Source organism: Lynx rufus, unplaced genomic scaffold (assembly GCF_022079265.1).
Source record: "Lynx rufus isolate CCGP_SWC_20201006 ecotype Redwood Valley unplaced genomic scaffold, mLynRuf1.p SCAF_2, whole genome shotgun sequence".
Taxonomy (NCBI): Eukaryota; Metazoa; Chordata; class Mammalia; order Carnivora; family Felidae; genus Lynx; species Lynx rufus.
This window is the reverse complement of record NW_025814834.1, coordinates 117,003,521-117,021,854: the sequence shown is the minus strand read 5'-3', so window position 1 is coordinate 117,021,854 and position 18,334 is coordinate 117,003,521. Positions and strand designations below refer to the sequence as shown.

Genomic DNA, 18,334 nt, shown 5'->3' with positions numbered 1-18,334 from the left:
AGAGGGTAACTGAAGACAATGGAAGAGGGAGAGGGAAACTATAGCAAGGGTAACAATTTCCTAGGGGGAGAGAGAGCCTGCTAGCCCAATCTGTATTTTTGAAAATCTCCCTAAGGACAGTCTATAAATAAGGCTAATCTAGGAACCTGTGTGGAAGCAGCAAACCATGAAGCTGTTCAGGTTGCCAGGGTCCTGAGGAGACTCGTAAGTCATAGTCAAGTGTTGGGGTTTCATGAGGACACAGGGGAACCTGATTTCAAGCAGGAAAATTGTACTGTTAGACAGGATTTGTAAAGACTTAACTGGAGTAGCTGAGTGGAGAGTGGACTGGAGGAAAGGCGAGACCAGCTGGACATCTGCTTGTGGTAGGCCAGGTGAGACTTGAGGCCTGATCAAAGGCAGAAGCCATGTAAATGAAGGAGCCGAAGAGACAAATGACACCGGAGGTGGGGAATAAAGATGAGAGAACCAAGGATGAATCCCAGGTTCCTGAGTGAAGTGCCATTTACAGAGAAGCAAATCCAAGAAGAGGCAATTGGAGGGAAGAAAGTAAGGAGAGAAGAAGACCTGAACTTCTTACCTTTTGGGGTTTTTTTCTTGCTTATGTCTGTTTCAGGTCAGGACCTAAATATATTTACAGTATGGGATGGGATATCTGGGAATAACACTGTACAACTTGCCAATGCATAAGCTACTTTCTACAGAAGAATGGCCATAAAAACAAAAACAAAAACAAAAAACGTGAGACTGCAGAAATATCTGGGTCTCTTAGCACCCTCTGATGGGCCAAATTGAGAATATTAGGAAATTAACCAAGCTCTATCATCTCCTTGCCTCCTTAACAAACTTATACTCTTAGAACTGGCCCGAAGTGTAGCCTGAGGAAAGGAGCTAAGTGATCAAAATAATACAGTTAAAGATAAATTTCAAAAAAGGAAAAACATGTTGGGGCGCCTGGGAGGCTCAGTCTGTTAAGCATCTCTCCCCCTCCCTCCTCTGCCCCTCTCCTGCTTGTGCTCTTTCAAAGTGATAAACTTAAAAAAAAAAAAATTATCTTTTTCTCCCTCTGTCCCTCTCCCCCACCCGCTTGTATGCGCTCTAAAATTAAAAAAAAGAAAATTATGAGGAAAATCATAACTTACACAAATGATGGAATTAATAAGGTATTAAACTGGCTCAAAAGAGAATCTGAAGGGGCACCTGGGTGGCTCAGCTGGTTTAAGCATCATGATCTCACAGTTCGTGAGTGTGAGCCCCACATCAGGCTCTGCACCGACAGCGTGGGGGCTGCTTGGGATTCTCTCTCTCTCTCCCTCGCTGGATCTCCCCTGCTCAGAGAGAAAGGAAAGAAAGGGAAGGAAGGAAGGAAGGAAGGAAGGAAGGAAGGAAGGAAGGAAGGAAGGAAGGAAGGAAAAGAGAGAGGAAGGAAGAGAGAAAGAAAGGAAAGAAGGAAGGAAGGAAAGAAAGAAGGAAGGAAAGAAGAAAGGAGAAAGAAGGTGAAAGAAGGAGAAAGAAGGAAAGAAAGGAGGAAAGAAAGAAAAAGGAAGGAAGAAAGGAAGGAAGAAAGGAAACAGAAAGAAAAGGAAAGAAAGGAAAAGAAAAGAAAAGAAAAAAAGAGGAAAAAAAAAGAAACACTTCTGAAGGGGTAAAAGTCCCTAGATTCCTGAGTTTCTAAGGTAAGTTCAGATAAAATATGCTCTATACTTAGGGAGGTTCAAGTAAGTTGAGAAAAACAAAGTGGTGGACAGACTATTGATATTCAGGGGGAAAAAACTACACAGAACATGTCTGTTTAAAGAGCTCTTTTGGAGTACTTGATCCCACCCCCCAAAGTTGAATCTACTTTTTTACAATTTGGAATATAAAGGAAACTGATGGCATTGAGTTGGACTGCTAGAAATAGGAGATTTCTGCCAGGAAGTGACCCTCACTTTGTCTGACTTGCATTCTGAGATAATTGTACTGCTTCCTGGGAGAGATAGCTCCCTTTCTCACTTAAAACACAGTCATCCATGTCTGTTCTCTTTCCATTGGAACTCACTGGGGAGAAAAGGCAGACAGACCAAAGTCTTGGAAAGAACTGGGGACACAGGAACAGAGATTCATGTACACATGTAATAGATAATAGGAAAATATTAAAAAAATAAGTTTTACCTAAGTTGTTTCAGCATTAAAACAATCTTTTTATTATTTAGAGTAAAACATTTTTAAGTATCATATGAGTGAATATATGTCTACAGTTCTTTTAAGAACTGTGGAAAAGGCGGGGCGCCTGGGTGGCGCAGTCGGTTAAGCATCCGACTTCAGCCAGGTCACGATCTCGCGGTCCGTGAGTTCGAGCCCCGCGTCAGGCTCTGGGCTGATGGCTCAGAGCCTGGAGCCTGTTTCCGATTTTGTGTCTCCCTCTCTCTCTGCCCCTCCCCCGTTCATGCTCTGTCTCTCTCTGTCCCAAAAATAAATAAACGTTGAAAAAAAAAATTAAAAAAAAAAAAAGAACTGTGGAAAAGGGGAAGAACAAAATTTTTATCTTTTAATTAGAATCCTTTTTAGAGTTGTTAAAATTTGATGTCAGAAAACATACAATAAGAGAGTATTTAAAGTGTTATACAAAAACAAAAAACCCATTAGCCAGAATTTTTTTAAATTTTTTTTTTTAAGTTTATTTATTTTTGCAGAGACAGACAGACAAGAGCATGAGTGGGGGAGGATCAGAGAGAGAGGGAGACACAGAATCTGAAACAGGTGTCAGCACAGAGCCCGACGCGGGGCTCAAACTCACAGACAGCGAGATCATGACCTGAGCCAAAGTCAGGTGCTCAACCAAGTGAGCCACCCAGGTGCCCCTTATTTGCTCACTTAAATGTGAGTTCTTGGGAGCCGAAATTGTGTCCTACACAACTTTTTATTGTCAGCACCTAGCAAGTGCCAGTTTTGGCACTTATAAGAGCCAAATTTGTAAGTACTCAATATTTTTGGGATGAATGAATTACAAGCAATAAAATATCAAGCAGTGTTCTCAAATTTTGACATGCAAGTTTTTGGAGACTGTGTTTATTCATTTTTTTAATGTTTATTCATTTTTTGAGAGAGACAGAGCATGAATGGAAAAGGGGCAGAGAGAGGAAGACACAGATTCAGAAGCAGGTTCCAGGCTCTGAGCTGCCAGCACAGAGCCCAACGCAGGGCTCGAACTCACGAACTGCGAGATCGTGACCTGAGCCAAAGTTGGAAGCCCAACCAACTGAGCCACCCAGTCGCCCCTGGAGACTGTGTATAAAGTGCAACTTCCTAAGCCTCTAACCCCAGAGAATGATTTACTAGGAACTTACATTTTCGTAAGGTACCCCCCACCCCCACCCCACAAGGTGATTTCAGTGCAGTGCTCTTGGCACCATGTTTTGAGAAACACTGTATAAAGGATGACTTATGTGAACAATGTTTTGTTTGAAATAAAAAGAACAGGAAGTATAAGCAATCCTAGTATATACATTTCTTATTGTTCCTTGTGCTGTAGACATTATAAAGAAGGGAAGAACAATAAGCCTGTTATAAGCACAGTTTTCTTTTTGTAGAGGCCACTTTTAGGTAACAGGCTTGAACAATGGAAACTTGAGCAAGGCCAAAGGGTCCACAGCCTGACCAGTTGACTGAATACAGACAGGCCCATCAGGCGACCCATCTCAAAATATCCACAGGCCCTAACTAACCAATGGGCTACTCACAACCAGGCACAGGTACCAAAACAAGGGAAAATTCCATGGTCCCCATATCTCCTTACCTCCCCCACTTTAAAAACAGCCCCCACCCACTGCCTCCTGGCAGACAGTCTCTACTTTGCTCCCTAGTGGTATATTCAAGAAACTTCTATCCTGGCTCTTCTGCCTCAGGTGAATCCTTCCACAGCTTGCGCCCCAGGCTTCCACCTGATTGGGTCGCCCTACATTTGGGTGCCCCCATCTGATTGGGAGAGATGCCACACTTTCACATGTTGTTAACTCTGTTACAGTTAGGTAGGTTACCTGTGTTTCCAACTTTATACTTTCAGCTCTTAGGTAAGTTTCAGTGTCACTTGCAAGTAGATATGAACAGGGCAGAACATAATCCTTTTCTTGATGAAAAATGGTGTAATTGGGTAAATTATTTTGATTGAGATGGAGACACTATTCAGACTACAACATTAGCTGGTGTTCAGGTTAGCCTTGATGTATGCCCTGCCTATATACGTTACGATTCTATTTGTCTATCTCTAATATTCTATACAGGATGAAACAGGCTGGTCTCCTGGTGTAAAGGGGGGAGTGTTACTGGCCTTGTGTGGAAAGTTCTTATTTCTAGTTAAAATAATTGAAGTTGTAAAACCAGAAAACCAATAATTATTTATTATACAGAAATGTGAAAACCCTATGCATTAAAGGTGTTTTGCAGAGAATACTATACAGATTCAAACTGAAGACATTCTCATTGAGATACAACATAAAAATAAACACTGACCCAGTGTTGCAAGAAAGAACTCGACTTCTACCCCCCAATCAAGCTGACACTTTCCAGAACAAAACCTGGTTCAGAAAGGAAAACTAAGCCACGTAGAGACAACACATGGACTGCTTTTGTACTTTCAGAGTGCCAAACTGAAGCTCTACTCAGCTGCACGTTTAGAACTCATTTCATGCTAAAATTCGTATCTCTAGTCATATAAGCAATACCTGAAAGTGAAAAACAAAAACAATGATTGTTGATTTGGGGAATTCCATGGGGCTACGCAGGTTTGGGGGAGGAGATGAAAGTTACAATCATTCATTCGTTTCAGATCAGGAAGAGTTGATATCAGGTCTGGGTTGTCTGTATGAGCCCTTTGACAGCCTGCTTCTCTGTAATGGTCAAAAGCTGAGTGTAGATCTCCATGTTGAGTGTAGAGATTAAATAAACAAATCTTAAAAAAATATTTGCATAGTAAATGCCTGAACTTAGCACAACTTGGTGCCTGTCCTCTTTATATTCCCAAATAGTAGACTTTATGTCAACATGCATTTCATACCAAATTGCCCATCAAAATAGTATTTTTCTTAATCTTCTCTTAGCACTCACTACTGAATTGAAAAAACTGAAAAGTTTTGAGAGATTTGGCTAGAAAGATGGTTATATTGAAACAAGACTAATGACTAGGAGGTTATCTATGGACTAAATACAGACAAAACTACTTCTAGAACCCTTAAATATGGACAGAATCTATCAATTTATGAAGGAAGCCAAAAACAGGGAACAAGAAGATCTGGAGTTTAGATACACTGTCTGGACTCAGGATGCTGCTATTAGGCAACTGAAATTTATAATTCCCTCAATTTGATCAGAGCAGAGACATATAGAGTTAATCTGGAGGAATCAGGACAATCATGAGCTAAAGGGTGGAAATTCTCATGCTACCTCCCTCCCTTATAAATTGGAATGCTGATTATATGAAGGACGTGGCTGAGAGACCCATTTTTTTCATTCAGACTTTTGCCCTGATGAACGAGGGAGTAGGATAATGCTAAGAGAGAGTACAGAACATATTTCTGATTCTAGGACTGTGAGAACCAGGTAAGCAAATTTGCAATATTCTCATTAGGTTAGAAAAGGAAAGCTGAAAAATCATTAGTGGGACATATAATCCCAGAGACCATCTGCTCCAAAAATTAGTTTTGTTTCTACTGCCCAGACAGTTATTTCAATAACTACAATCCTTAGTAGAGTCTGAGAGACAAAGACTGTGAAAACGTGTATTTAAGATAGAAAACAGGGCGTCTGGCTGGCTCAGTTGATAGAGCATACAACTCTTAGTCTCAGGGTAATGAGCTCAAGTCCCATATTGGATGTGGAGTCCACTTAAAAAAAAAAAAAGAGATAGAAAACAAACCTTAGAAATCTTAATTAATGGTTTGCTCTACATCTCATTCACATTTTGTGGCTGGAGAACTCCAAATCCCACTTAGATATTCCTGTTTATCCAAAAGCACACTGGATGGAAGCAAACCAGGAATGAGAGAAAGTGATAATTGTGTGTGTGTGTGTGTGTGTGTGTGTGTGTGTGTGTGTGTATTCACCTAGTTTATTCACCTCTGCAGTGGAAATTTAGGGAGAAATAAAGTCTGCTTACAATGGTCAAGGTTTATGGAGAAGCCCTGAAGTTGGCTCTCCCCAAATCATAAGTCTGATTCAAGAGAAGGAAAAAAAAAATACAAACAAAAAACGATGAAAAACATCTCATCACACAAAACTCCGTGTGGTGTCTCTGACAGTCACGAGCCAGCAGGGGAAAAAGGAGAAACCCACCCACTGGCTTTAGGATTTATTGAAGGCTGCCAGCACAGCCCAGATCATCTCTGTGGCACTGTGCTTTGTCCCCTCCACTTCAGGGTCCAGTTCTACTAAGTCCTTGGCTCGATTCATTGCCACATCATACCTGTCATCTGTCAGAGAGGAGAAGACATTCTCTAGCACGTCAGAGGAGTGGGCCAGCACCAGGAGCGCTAGTGTTCGTTTGTCCATACGCTGGGGGTCATTCACCCACCGCTCTAGGACACTATCTTGAAGTTTTTTCACTAGTCGCTGTTTCTCTGTTGTATTGGTCACTGGATGAGTAGTCATGTCAAATAGGAGGAAATTCTGCTTCTCTGTGGTTAGAATACCCTTCTCTACTAGGTTCTTTGCAATTCGTTCTCTCACATTTCTCAGTTGGTACTGTAATTTGAAGGGGTTCCAGGTCTCACCTTTGGGAAAAAACAAATGGAAGACTTGAACAATACGCTAAGCCAACTAGACCTAACAAGACATCTGCAGAACATTCCACCCTAACAGCATAATACATACCCTTCTCAAGTACACGTGGCATACTCTACAGGATAGACCATTTGCTAGGCCATAAAATCAGCCTTAATAAAAGGACTGAAAACATACAAAGTATGCTATCCAACCACAATAGAATTAAACTAGAAATTAAATACAGGAGACAATTTGGGAAATTCAAAAATATGTGGAAATTAAACAACAAACTCCTAAATAACCAATGGGGTCAAAGAAATCACACTCAACTCTGAGTTGAATGAAAACTTATGCGATGTAGCTTAAACCAGTGCCAAGAGAGAAAGATATGACCCCAAATGGTATGCTAGAAAAGATATTAAATAAATCAACAACCTAACTTCTACTTTAAAAAACTAGACAAAGTAGAACACAATAAACATGAAGGAAGCAGAAGAAAGGAAATAATAGAGATTAGAGAGGAGATAAATAGAAACAATGAAAACAATAGAGGAAATCATTAAAATTAAAGGTTGGTTCATTGAAAAGATCAACAAATTGACAAACCTAAAATGACAAAGAAAAAAGAGAGAAGAGTCAAATCACTAACATTAGGAATTAGAGAGGAAACATCACTACTGACCTTAAAGAAATAAAAATGGCAGGGGGTGCCTGGGTGGCTCAGTCGGTTCAGTATCCGACTCCAGCTCAAGTCATGATCTCACAGTTCGTGAGTTGGAGCCTTGCTTCAGGATTCTTTCCCTCTTCCTCTCTCTCTCCCTCTGCCCCCTGTGGGATTCTCTCTCTCTCCCTCTGCCCCTCATGAGATGCTCTCTCTCTCTCCCCCTCTCTGCCCCCCCAAAAAAGTAAATAAAAAAAAAATCAAATTGAATTTCTATTCATTAGCAACAATCTGAAAATAAATTTTTTCTCAATTTTTGTAGTTGTTTTCTTACAATTATACTCATAATAGCATCAAAAAGAACAAAATAGGACTATATTTAACAAAAGTAGTATAAGACTTACACATTGGAAATTACAAAATATTGTTGAAAGAAATATCTAAATAAATGGAAAGGCATCCATGTTCATGGATTAGAAAACCTGATGTTATTATTATTGTTTTTAATTTTTATTTTATTTTTGAGAGAGAGACAGAGCACGAGTGGGGGAGGGCAGAGAGAGAGAGGGAGACACGGAATCTAAAGCAGGATCCAGGCTCTGAGCTGTCAGCACAGAGCCCAATGCGGGGCTGGAACTTATGGGCTGTGAGATGATGACCTGAGCTGAAGTCGGACACTTAACCAACTGAGCCACCCAGGTACCCCAGAAAACTTAGTATTTTTAAGATAGCAATATTCCCCAAATTGATCTGCAGATACAATATAATTCCTATTAAAATCCTACCTTAGGGGCACCTGGGTGGCTCTGTCGGTTAAATGTTCAACTCTTGATTTCAGCTCAGGTCATGATCTCATGGTTCATGAGTTTGAGCCCTGTGTTGGGCTCCGCACTGACAGTGCAAAGCCTGCTTGGGATTCTCTCTCTCTCCCTCTCTAAACAAATAAACTTAAAGAAAAAAAAACGAAAAAGAAAAAAAACCACTACTTTGCTTGATTGCCGAAACTGACAAGCTGATTCTATAATTCATACGGAAATGCAAAAGACCCAGCATGGCCAAAAAAATATTGAAAAGGAACAATAAAGTTGGAGGACTCACATTTCCTGATTTGAAAACTACTACAAAACTACAATAATCAGGGAGCCTATGTGGCTCAGTCGGTTAAGTATCTGACACTTGGTTTCACCTCAGGTCCTGAACTCACGTTTCATGAGTTCGAGCCCTACATTGGCCTTCCTGCTGATGGTGTGGAGCTTGCTAGGGATTCTCTCTCTCCCTCTCTCTCTCTGCCTCTCCCCTGCTCACTCTCTGTCTCTCTTGAAATGAATAAATAAACTTAAAAAACCAAACACTACAATAATCAAGAGAGTGCATAGGGGTTGCCTGGGTGGCTCAGTTGGTTAAGCGTCTGACTTTGGCTCAGGTCATGATCTTGTGCTTTGTGATTTCAAGCCCTGCATCAGGTTCTCTGCTGTCAGGGCAGAGCCTGCTTTGGATCCTCTGTCCTCCTCTAGGTGCCCCTCCCCTACCTATTCTCTCTCTCTCTCATAAATAAATATTAAAAAAACAAAACAGTGAGAGAGAGAGAGAGAGAATAAGAATAGACATAGAGAGGGGCACCTGGGTGGCTCAGTCACTTAAGCATCCAGCTCAGGTCATGATCTCATGGTTGGTGGGTTTGAGCCCCGTGTTGGGCTCTGTGCTGACAGCTCAGAGCCTGGAGCCTACTTTGGGTTCTGTCTCTGTCTATCTGTCCCTCCCCTGCCTGTGCACGCACGCATCCTCTCTCTCTCTCTCTCTCTCTCTCTCTCTCTCTAAATAAATAAATAAATAAATAAATAAATAAATAAATAAATAAATAAATAAAATAGACCTAGGGATCAAAAGAAGAACCCAGAAATAAACCCATACATTTATGGTCAAATGATTTTTATTTTTTTAAGTTTGAGAGAGAGAGAGAGAGAGAGAGAGCAAGCAAGCATGTGTGTGCAAGTGGGAGAGGGGCAGAGAGAGAAGGAGGCAGAGAATCCCAAGCAGGCTCCATACTCAGTGTGGAGCTGGATATGGGGCTCGAATCCACGAACCGTGAGATCATGATCAGAGCTGAAGTGGGATGCTCAACTGACTGAGCCACGCAGGTGCCCCTGTATGGAAGAAAATTTTGCAAATCCTGTATATGATATGCGATTTGTATCTAGAATATATTTGAAAAGTACAACTCAGTGGCAAAAAAGGCAAACCCAGTTGAAAAATAGGCAAAAGATATGAAAAGACAATTCTCCAAAGAAGATATACAAATGACCATAAATACATGAAGATGGTCAACATCATTAGTATTAGGAAAATCCCGATAAAAATCACAATATACCACTACATGCTCATTAGGATAGATAAAATAAAGAAGACAGAGAATAACAAGTATTGATGAGAATGTGGAAGAATAGAAACTTATACACTGGTGTGGAAATGTAAAATGGTGTAGCCACTTTGAAAAACTGGCCCCATTCCTGTCCTTAAGAAGTTTAAAATCTAGTATGGGGTGACCGTGGGGAGACAAAAAACATTTGAAGTGGGCCCTAATGGCAAACTGGACATAGAGATAAGGTTCTTTAAAATGTTAATCACTGAGGTATGACATCAGGGATGATGATAGAGTAAGAAGTGCCAGAAATCCATCTCTTCACCTAGACAACAATTATACTAGAGTCTATTTTTTTTAAGTTTATTTATTGTGAGAGAGTGTGCAAGAGCAGGGGAGGGGCAGAGGAAGAGGGAGGGAGAGAATCCCAAGCAGGCTCCACATAGTGCAGAGCCTGATGCGGGGTTTAAACTCATGAACATGAGATCATGACCCAAGCAGAAATCACACTTAACCAATTGAGCCACCCTGGTGCCCTACTAGAATCTATGTATGTATCTATGATACATTCAAAGAAACGAAAGAAGTGGACATAATGTGTGCCTCAGAAAGCACAGATATCAACTTTACTAGACAAAGACTTGAAAACAATTGTCTTGAAGATGCTCAAAGAGCTAAGAGAATATATGGACATAGGGAAACAATATATGAACAAAATGAGAATATTAATGAAGAGATAAAAATTATTGAAAGGAACCAAAAAGAAAGTCTGGAGCTTAAATACAAGGGCTGAAATGAAAAACACCACGTATATGGGTTCAAAAGCAGATTTAAGCAGGCAGAAAAAGAATGAACAAACCTGAATATAGGAAATGGAAATTATATAGTCTGGGGAACAGAAGGATGTTTAATGAGAAAAAGTAAACAGAGCCTAAGGGACCTCTGGTACACCATCAAATGGTCAAATATATGCATTGTGGGAGTCCCAGGAGGAGGAGAGACAGAAAAGGGGCAGAGAGACTATCTAAAGAAAATTATGAAAACTTTCTGACTATTTGAAAACTTTCCAAATTTGATGAAGGACATGAATTTATAAATTCAAGAAGCATAATGAACCCAATGTCAGATAAAACATCCATACTGAGACACATTATGATCAAATTGTTAAAAGCCAAACAAAAAGAATCTAAAAGCAGAAAGGAAAGAGAGAAGTGAGTCATCACATACAAGGAATCCTCAGTAAGATAACAGATTTCTCATCAAAAAATTTGAAGGCCAGAAGGCAGTGGGCCAATATATTCAAAGAGCTGAAAGAAAAGAAAAGAAAAGAAAAGAAAAGAAAAGAAAAGAAAAGAAAAGAAAAGAAAAGAAAAGAAAAGAAAAGAAAAAAGTAAAACCTGTCAAATGAGAATTCTATATCCAGAAAAACTGTCCTTCAAAAATGAGGGAGAAATTAAGACTTTCCCAGATAAACAAAAACCAAGGGGATTTGTTACCACTAGCCTTGCCACGCAAGAAATACTAAAAAGGAGCCCTGCCAGTTGAAATGAAGGGAAGCTAGGGGCACCCGGGTAGCTGAGTCAGTTAAGTGTCCGACTTTGGCTCAGGTCATGATCTCATGGCTCCTGGGTTTGAGCCCTGCTTTGGGCTCTGTGCTGACAGCTCAGAGCCTGGAACCTGCTTCAGATTCTGTGTCTCCTCCTCCTTCCACCTCTCCCCTGCTTACACACTCTCTCTCTGTCTCAAAAATAAATAAACATAAAAAAATAAGAAAGAAATGAAGGGAAGCTAGACAGTAACTAGAAGCAGTATGAAGAAATAAATATCTCCAGTAAAAGTAAATATATGTACAACTATAAAAACTAGTATTGGTTTGTGACACTACTTTTTATTTTCTATATGCTTTAAAAGATAAATACATCAAAAATAATTATTAATCTATGTTATTGGGCATACTACGTATAAAGGAATAATCTGTGACATCAAAACAGAAAGAGGGTGGAATGGAGCTATATCAGGGCAGAGTTTTTCTTTCTTTCTTTTTTTTTTTTTTTTTTTTATTAAAAATTTTTTTTTTTCAACGTTTATTTATTTTTGGGACAGAGAGAGACAGAGCATGAACGGGGGAGGGGCAGAGAGAGAGGGAGACACAGAATCGGAAACAGGCTCCAGGCTCCGAGCCATCAGCCCAGAGCCTGACGCGGGGCTCGAACTCACAGACCGCGAGATCGTGACCTGGTTGAAGTCGGACGCTTAACCGACTGCGCCACCCAGGCGCCCCATGGGCAGAGTTTTTCTATGTCATTGAAATTGGTATAAAATCAGATTAGGTTGTTCTAACTCTAGGATGTTAAATCCCATGTAGCAACCAAGATGATATCTACATAAAATGAGAGAGAATACAAATGTTTCACTATAAAAAATCACCTAAACACAAAAGAAGACAGTAATGCAGGAAATGAGGGACAAAAACCTATAGGTCATACAGCAAACAAATAGCAAAATGGTAGAAGTGTCTCCTCATGAATAATTAATTTAAGTGTAAATGGATTAAGCAATTCAGTCATAAGACAAAGATTGGCAGAATGGGTTAAAAAACATGATCCAACTATATGCTATCTACAAGAAACTCACTTTAAATCGCATTACAGACCAATAACCCTTATGAATATAGATGCAAAATCCTTAATTAAATATTAGCAAATTGAATCCAATAGCATATTAAAAGGATTATTTATCATGAACAAGTAAAATCTATTCCAGGAATGTTATATATATATAAAAAAAAAATCTGAGCAAAGGATCTGAATAGACTTTTTCCAAAGAAGACATACAGATTGCCAACGAGTACATGAAAAATTGCTCAATATCACTAGTCATCAGGTGCAAATCAAATCACAATGAAAATCACCTCACACATGTTAGAATGCCTATTATCAAAAAGACAAGAAATAACAAGTGTTGGAAAGGATATGGAGAAAAGAGAACCTTTGTGACTGTTGGTGGGAATGTAAATTGTTGCAGCCATTATAGAAAACAGTATGGAGGTTCCTAAAAAGTTAAAAATAGAGCTATCATATGATCTAGCAATTTCACTTCTGGGTATTTATTCAAAGGAAATGAAAATAATAACTTTATGCACTCTGATGTCCACTGAAACATTTACAATAGCCAAACATAGAAGTAACCTAAGTGTCCATCGATGGTTGAATGACTAAAGAAAATGTGTATATATATATATACAATGGAATAGTATTCAGCCATAAAAAGAAATCTTTCCATTTGCAACAACATGGATGGAATCTGAAGGCATTATGTTAAGTGAAATAAGTGAGACAGAGAAAGACAAATACTGTATGATCTCACTTATATATATGGAATCTAAAACACAAAAATCCAAAAGGGATGCCTGGCTGGCTCAGTTGGTAGAGTGTGTGACTCTTATCTCAGGGTTTTAAGTTCTAGCCTCACGTTGGGTATAGAGATTATTTAAAAATAAAATCTTAAAAAAAAAAAAACTCAAAAACAAAACAAAAAAGCTCATAGATACAGCGAACAGATTGGTGGTTGCCAGAGGCAGGGGTGGGCAAAATGGGTGAATGTAGTCAAAAGGTACAAACTTCTAGTTATAAAATAAATACGTCCTAGGGATGTGATAAACAGCATGGTGACTATAGTTAACAACACTGTATTGTATATTTGAAAGTTGCTAGGAGAGATCTTAAAAGTTTTCATCACAAGAAAAAAGATGTGTAACTATATATGGTGATGGATGTTAAGTAAACATACTGTGATCATTTCACAATATACTAATCCTGAATCAATGTATTCTATACCTGAAACGAATACAATGTTGTATGTCAATTATGCCTCAAGTAATCAATGTAATACATCACATTAATAGAAAAAAAAAAAAGCCAGTCATCTCACTTGACTCAGAAAAGACATTTGACAAAGATGAATACACCTTCATGATTTAAAACTCCCAGAAAACTAGGAACAAAAGGAAAATTTCTCAACAGAATAAAAGGTTTACTTTAAAAAAAATTTTTTTTAAATATTTATTTATTTTTGAGACAGAGACAGAGCATGAATAGGGGAAGGTCAGAGAGGGAGGGAGACACAGAATCCAAAGCAGGCTCCAGGCTCTGAGCTGTCAGCACAGAGCCCAACGCGGGGCTCGAACTCACAGACTGTGAGATCATGACCTGAGCCGAAGTCGGAGGCCACCCAGGTGCCCCTAAAGGGTATACTTTTTTTTTTAGTGTTTTTATTTCTTTATTTTTGAGACAGAGACAGAGTGTGAGTGAGGGAAGGGCAGAGAGAGAGAGAGAGAGAGAGAGAGAGAGAGAGAGAGACAGGATTGGAAGCAGGCTCCAGGCTCTGAGCTGTCAGCGCAGAGCCCAACGTGGGGCTTGAACTCACAGACCGTTAGATCATGACCTGAGCCAAAGTCAGACACCCAACCGACTGAGCCACCCAGGTGCCCCAGAATAAAGGGTATACTTAAAGGGTATAAAAATGCACAGCTAACATCACATTTAATAGTAAAAGACTGAAAGTTTTCCCTCAAAGGTCATGAACAACATAACGATGCCTGCTTTCCCTACTGCAACCAGAGCTGTTAGAGAAGAAACAAAGATGTGGACCTGTGCACGTTGCTCAAGGGCCAACTGTAGAGAAAATTCCAAAGAGTACACAAAAGTGCTACTAGAGCTAATAAACTAATTCAGATAAGTTGCAGGGTACAAAAAAAAACACACAAATATCAGTTGTTTCTATATATCAGTAATGAACAATCTGAAAAGGAAATTAAGAAAGCAGTTCCATTTATAATAGTGTCTAAAAGAATTAAATATTTAGGAATAAATCTAACCAAGGAGGTGAAAGATTTATATGCTGAAAACTATATAACATTGCTGAAAAACATTAAAGATGACATTAATAGTGGAAAAACATCTCATTTTAATGAACAGGAAGAGTTGACATTTTTGAGATGTCAGTATCACTCAAAGAGATCCACAGGTTCAACACAATCTCTAACAAGATTCCAAAAGCCTTTCCCACCAAAATGGAAAAGCTGATCCTCATATTCATATGGAATTTCATGAGACCCAGACAGCCAAAACAATCTTGAAAAACAATAAAGTTGTGGGACTCATACTTCCCAACTTCAAAACTTACTACAAAGCTATAGTAAGTTAAATAGTACGGTATAGGCATAAGGACAAGCACAGATCAATGCAATAGAACAGAGAGTCCAGAAATAAATCCTCAGATTGATGATCAACTTATTTTCAACAAGGCTACCAAGACCATTCAATGGGGGAAAGGGCAGTCTTTTCATGGATATAAAACCAAAAGTGGAAGGAACAAAAGAAAAAATAGATAAACTGATTCGATTTAATCAAAATCAAGAACTTTTGTGCATCAAGGACTACCATCAAAAAGTTGAGAAAACAACCTACAGAATGGGAGAACATATTTGTAAATGATATATCTGATAAGAGATTAATATCCGGAATATACAAAGAACTTCCAAAACTCAACAATAACAACAACAGAACTCAATTAAAGAAACGGGCAAAAGACTGGAATAGACATTTTTCCAAAGAAGATATACAGATGGCCCATAAGCCCATGAAAAGATGCTCATCACTGGACATTAGGGAAATGCAAATCAAAACCATAATGAGATACCACTTCATGCCTACTAGGATGGTTATAATTCAAAACAAAACAGGGGGACCTGGGTGGCTCTGTCAGTTAAATGTCCAGCTCTTGGTTTTGGCTCAGGTCATGATATCAGTTTGTGGGACTGAGCCCTGTATAAGGCTCCACGCTGACAGCACAGAGCCTGCTTGGGATTCTCTCTCACTCGCTCTCTGCCCCTCCTCCACTCTCTCATTCTCTCAAAATAAACTTTAAGAAACAAACAAACAAAAAACCCTCAACAAAGCTAAAAATAGAACGTGTTGATGACAATATGGAGAAACTGGAACCCTTATGCAGGGTTGGCGAGAAGGGGTGCAGCCTGTGTAGAAAACAGTTTTGTGGTTTCTCAAAACAGAACTATCATATGAGCCAGCAATTCTACTCTCAGATATATATGCAAAAGAACGACTAGCAGGGACTTGAATAGATATTTGTATATTAATGTACATAGCATCATTATCCACAATAGCTAAAAGGTGGAAACAACTCAAGTGTCCATCAACAAATGAAACGAATAAAAAAAAATGTGGTGGGGCATGCACATGGCTCAGTTGGTTAAGCGTTCAACTCTAGATTTTGGCTTAGGTCATGATCTCAGAGTTTGTGAGATCAAGCCCTGCGTTGGGCTCTGCACTGTCAGTGTGGAACCTGTTTGACATTCTCTCTCTCCTTCTCTCTCTGTCCCTCCCCTGCTCATACTCATGCACACTCTCTCTCAAAATAAATAAACAAACAAAATGTGGTATATCCATACACTGGAATATTATTTGGCCAGAAAAAGGAATGAGATTTTGATACATGCTACAACATGAATGGACATTGAAAACATTATGCTTAGTAAAAGAAGCCAGATAACAGAAGGGCAAATATTGCATGATTCCACTTATATGAGTTACCTGGTGTAGGCAAATTCATAAAGACAACAAGCAGAAAAGAGGTTGCCAGGGCATGGGGGGACAGGGAGAAAGAGGGATGTTTGGGATGATGAGAAAGCTTTGGGTATAGACAGAGGTGATGGTTACATAACACTGTGAATGTATTTGATGTCAGTGAATTATACATTTATGAATGGTTGAAACAATAAAGATTATATTATATGTATTCTACCACAGTAAAAAATGTTAACTATATACCCCAAAGTAACTAAAACATATCCACACAAAAACATGTCCAGGTATGTTCACAGCAGCATTACTCATAATAGTCAAAAAGTGGAAATAATCCAAATGTTTATCAACTGATGAACTGATAAATAAATGTGGTACATCTATACAGTGAAGTATTATTTGGTAACAAAAAGGAGTCAAGGTAAACCTGGGGAAGTTCTAGTAAGATTGGTAGATTGTATCAATGTCAATATCCTAGAGGTCATATTATATTACAGTTTTGTAACTGGTCATCACTGAGGGATTCTGGGTAGAGTGTATAAGGGATCTCTCTGTACTATTTCTTACAACTTCATGTGAATGTACAGATACCTCGATTAAAATTTCAATAAAAAAAAAAAACTGTTCCAGAAGGTGACACTGGCTGTGACCTCAAAGTGCCCCATGGAAGATTCTCCTAAAATTTTATGCCATAGATCTGCTTACTTATATAAAAGTTTTTGAATTTACCCTTAAAAAAAAAAGGGAGAGAATAAAGTATTGGTACATGATAAAACATGGATGAACTTTAAAAAAAATTTTTTTTTCAACGTTTATTTATTTTTGGGACAGAGAGAGACAGAGCATGAACGGGGGAGGGGCAGAGAGAGAGGGAGACACAGAATCGGAAACAGGCTCCAGGCTCTGAGCCATCAGCCCAGAGCCTGACGTGGGGCTCGAACTCACGGACCGCGAGATCGTGACCTGGCTGAAGTCGGACGCTTAACCGACTGCGCCACCCAGGCGCCCCTGGATGAACTTTAAATATTACCTTAATCCGGTCAAAAAAAAGTTGTACATTTCCTCTATATGAAATATTGAGAATAAGTAAATCAATAGAGACAGAATGTAGATTAGCGGTTGCTTGGAGCTGGGCAGGAGGCTTGGGAAAAATCGCTAATGAGTATGGGGTTTATTTTTGGGGTGATGAAAATGTTGTAAATTAGGACTGTGATGGTGGCTGTTCAATTGTGTGCATATACTGAAATCCACTTAATTGTGTACTTTCCATGGGTCAACTGTATGGTGTGAATTATGAATCAATAAAAATGTTTGGGGCGCCTGGGTGGCTCAGTCGGTTGAGCGACCAACTTCGGTTCAGGTCATGATCTCATTGTTTGTGAGTTCGAGCCCCTTGTCGGGCTCTGTGTTGACAGCTCAGAGCCTGGAGCCTGCTTCGGATTCTGTGTCTCCCTCTCTCTCTGCCCCTCCCCCACTCATGCTCTGTCTCTCTCTGTCTCAGAAATAAAAAAACATTTAAAAAAAATGTTAAAGTTTTTTCTTGTGGAGAATACTATTAAAGAGCTTATGTGGTGGGGTGGTGGACGTAAGATAGAGCTTTGGAAAACTTTATGTATTGATTAACCATGTCTTTTCTGTCCTTCTTTAAATACAGTTAAACAGTGAGCCATACATTTCTTTTTTTTTTTTTTTTTTTTCAACGTTTATTTATTTTTTGGGACAGAGAGAGACAGAGCATGAATGGGGGAGGGGCAGAGAGAGAGAGACACAGAATCGGAAACAGGCTCCAGGCTCTGAGCCATCAGCCCAGAGCCTGACGCGGGGCTCGAACTCACGGACCGCAAGATCGTGACCTGGCTGAAGTCGGACGCTTAACCGACTGCGCCACCCAGGCGCCCCGAGCCATACATTTCTTACCCAGCATCTTGAATTCCTGTATTCCACTGCTTGAACTAGTAGGATAAAGATTATAAA

General features: G+C 39.4%; 1 protein-coding gene across 2 annotated transcripts in view; it reads right to left on the bottom strand.

Moving 5' to 3' along the window:
- Positions 1–4,356: 4,356 nt before the first annotated feature.
- Positions 4,357–18,334, bottom strand: part of GOLPH3L (golgi phosphoprotein 3 like) — a 38,644-nt gene continuing 24,666 nt past the window's right edge. For both annotated transcript variants that reach the window (XM_047084864.1, XM_047084863.1), the window contains one exon: positions 4,357–6,746. In XM_047084864.1, coding sequence (XP_046940820.1) covers positions 6,319–6,746 — 428 coding nt within the window. In that variant the 3' untranslated portion in view covers positions 4,357–6,318. The remainder of the gene's footprint in view (positions 6,747–18,334) is intronic.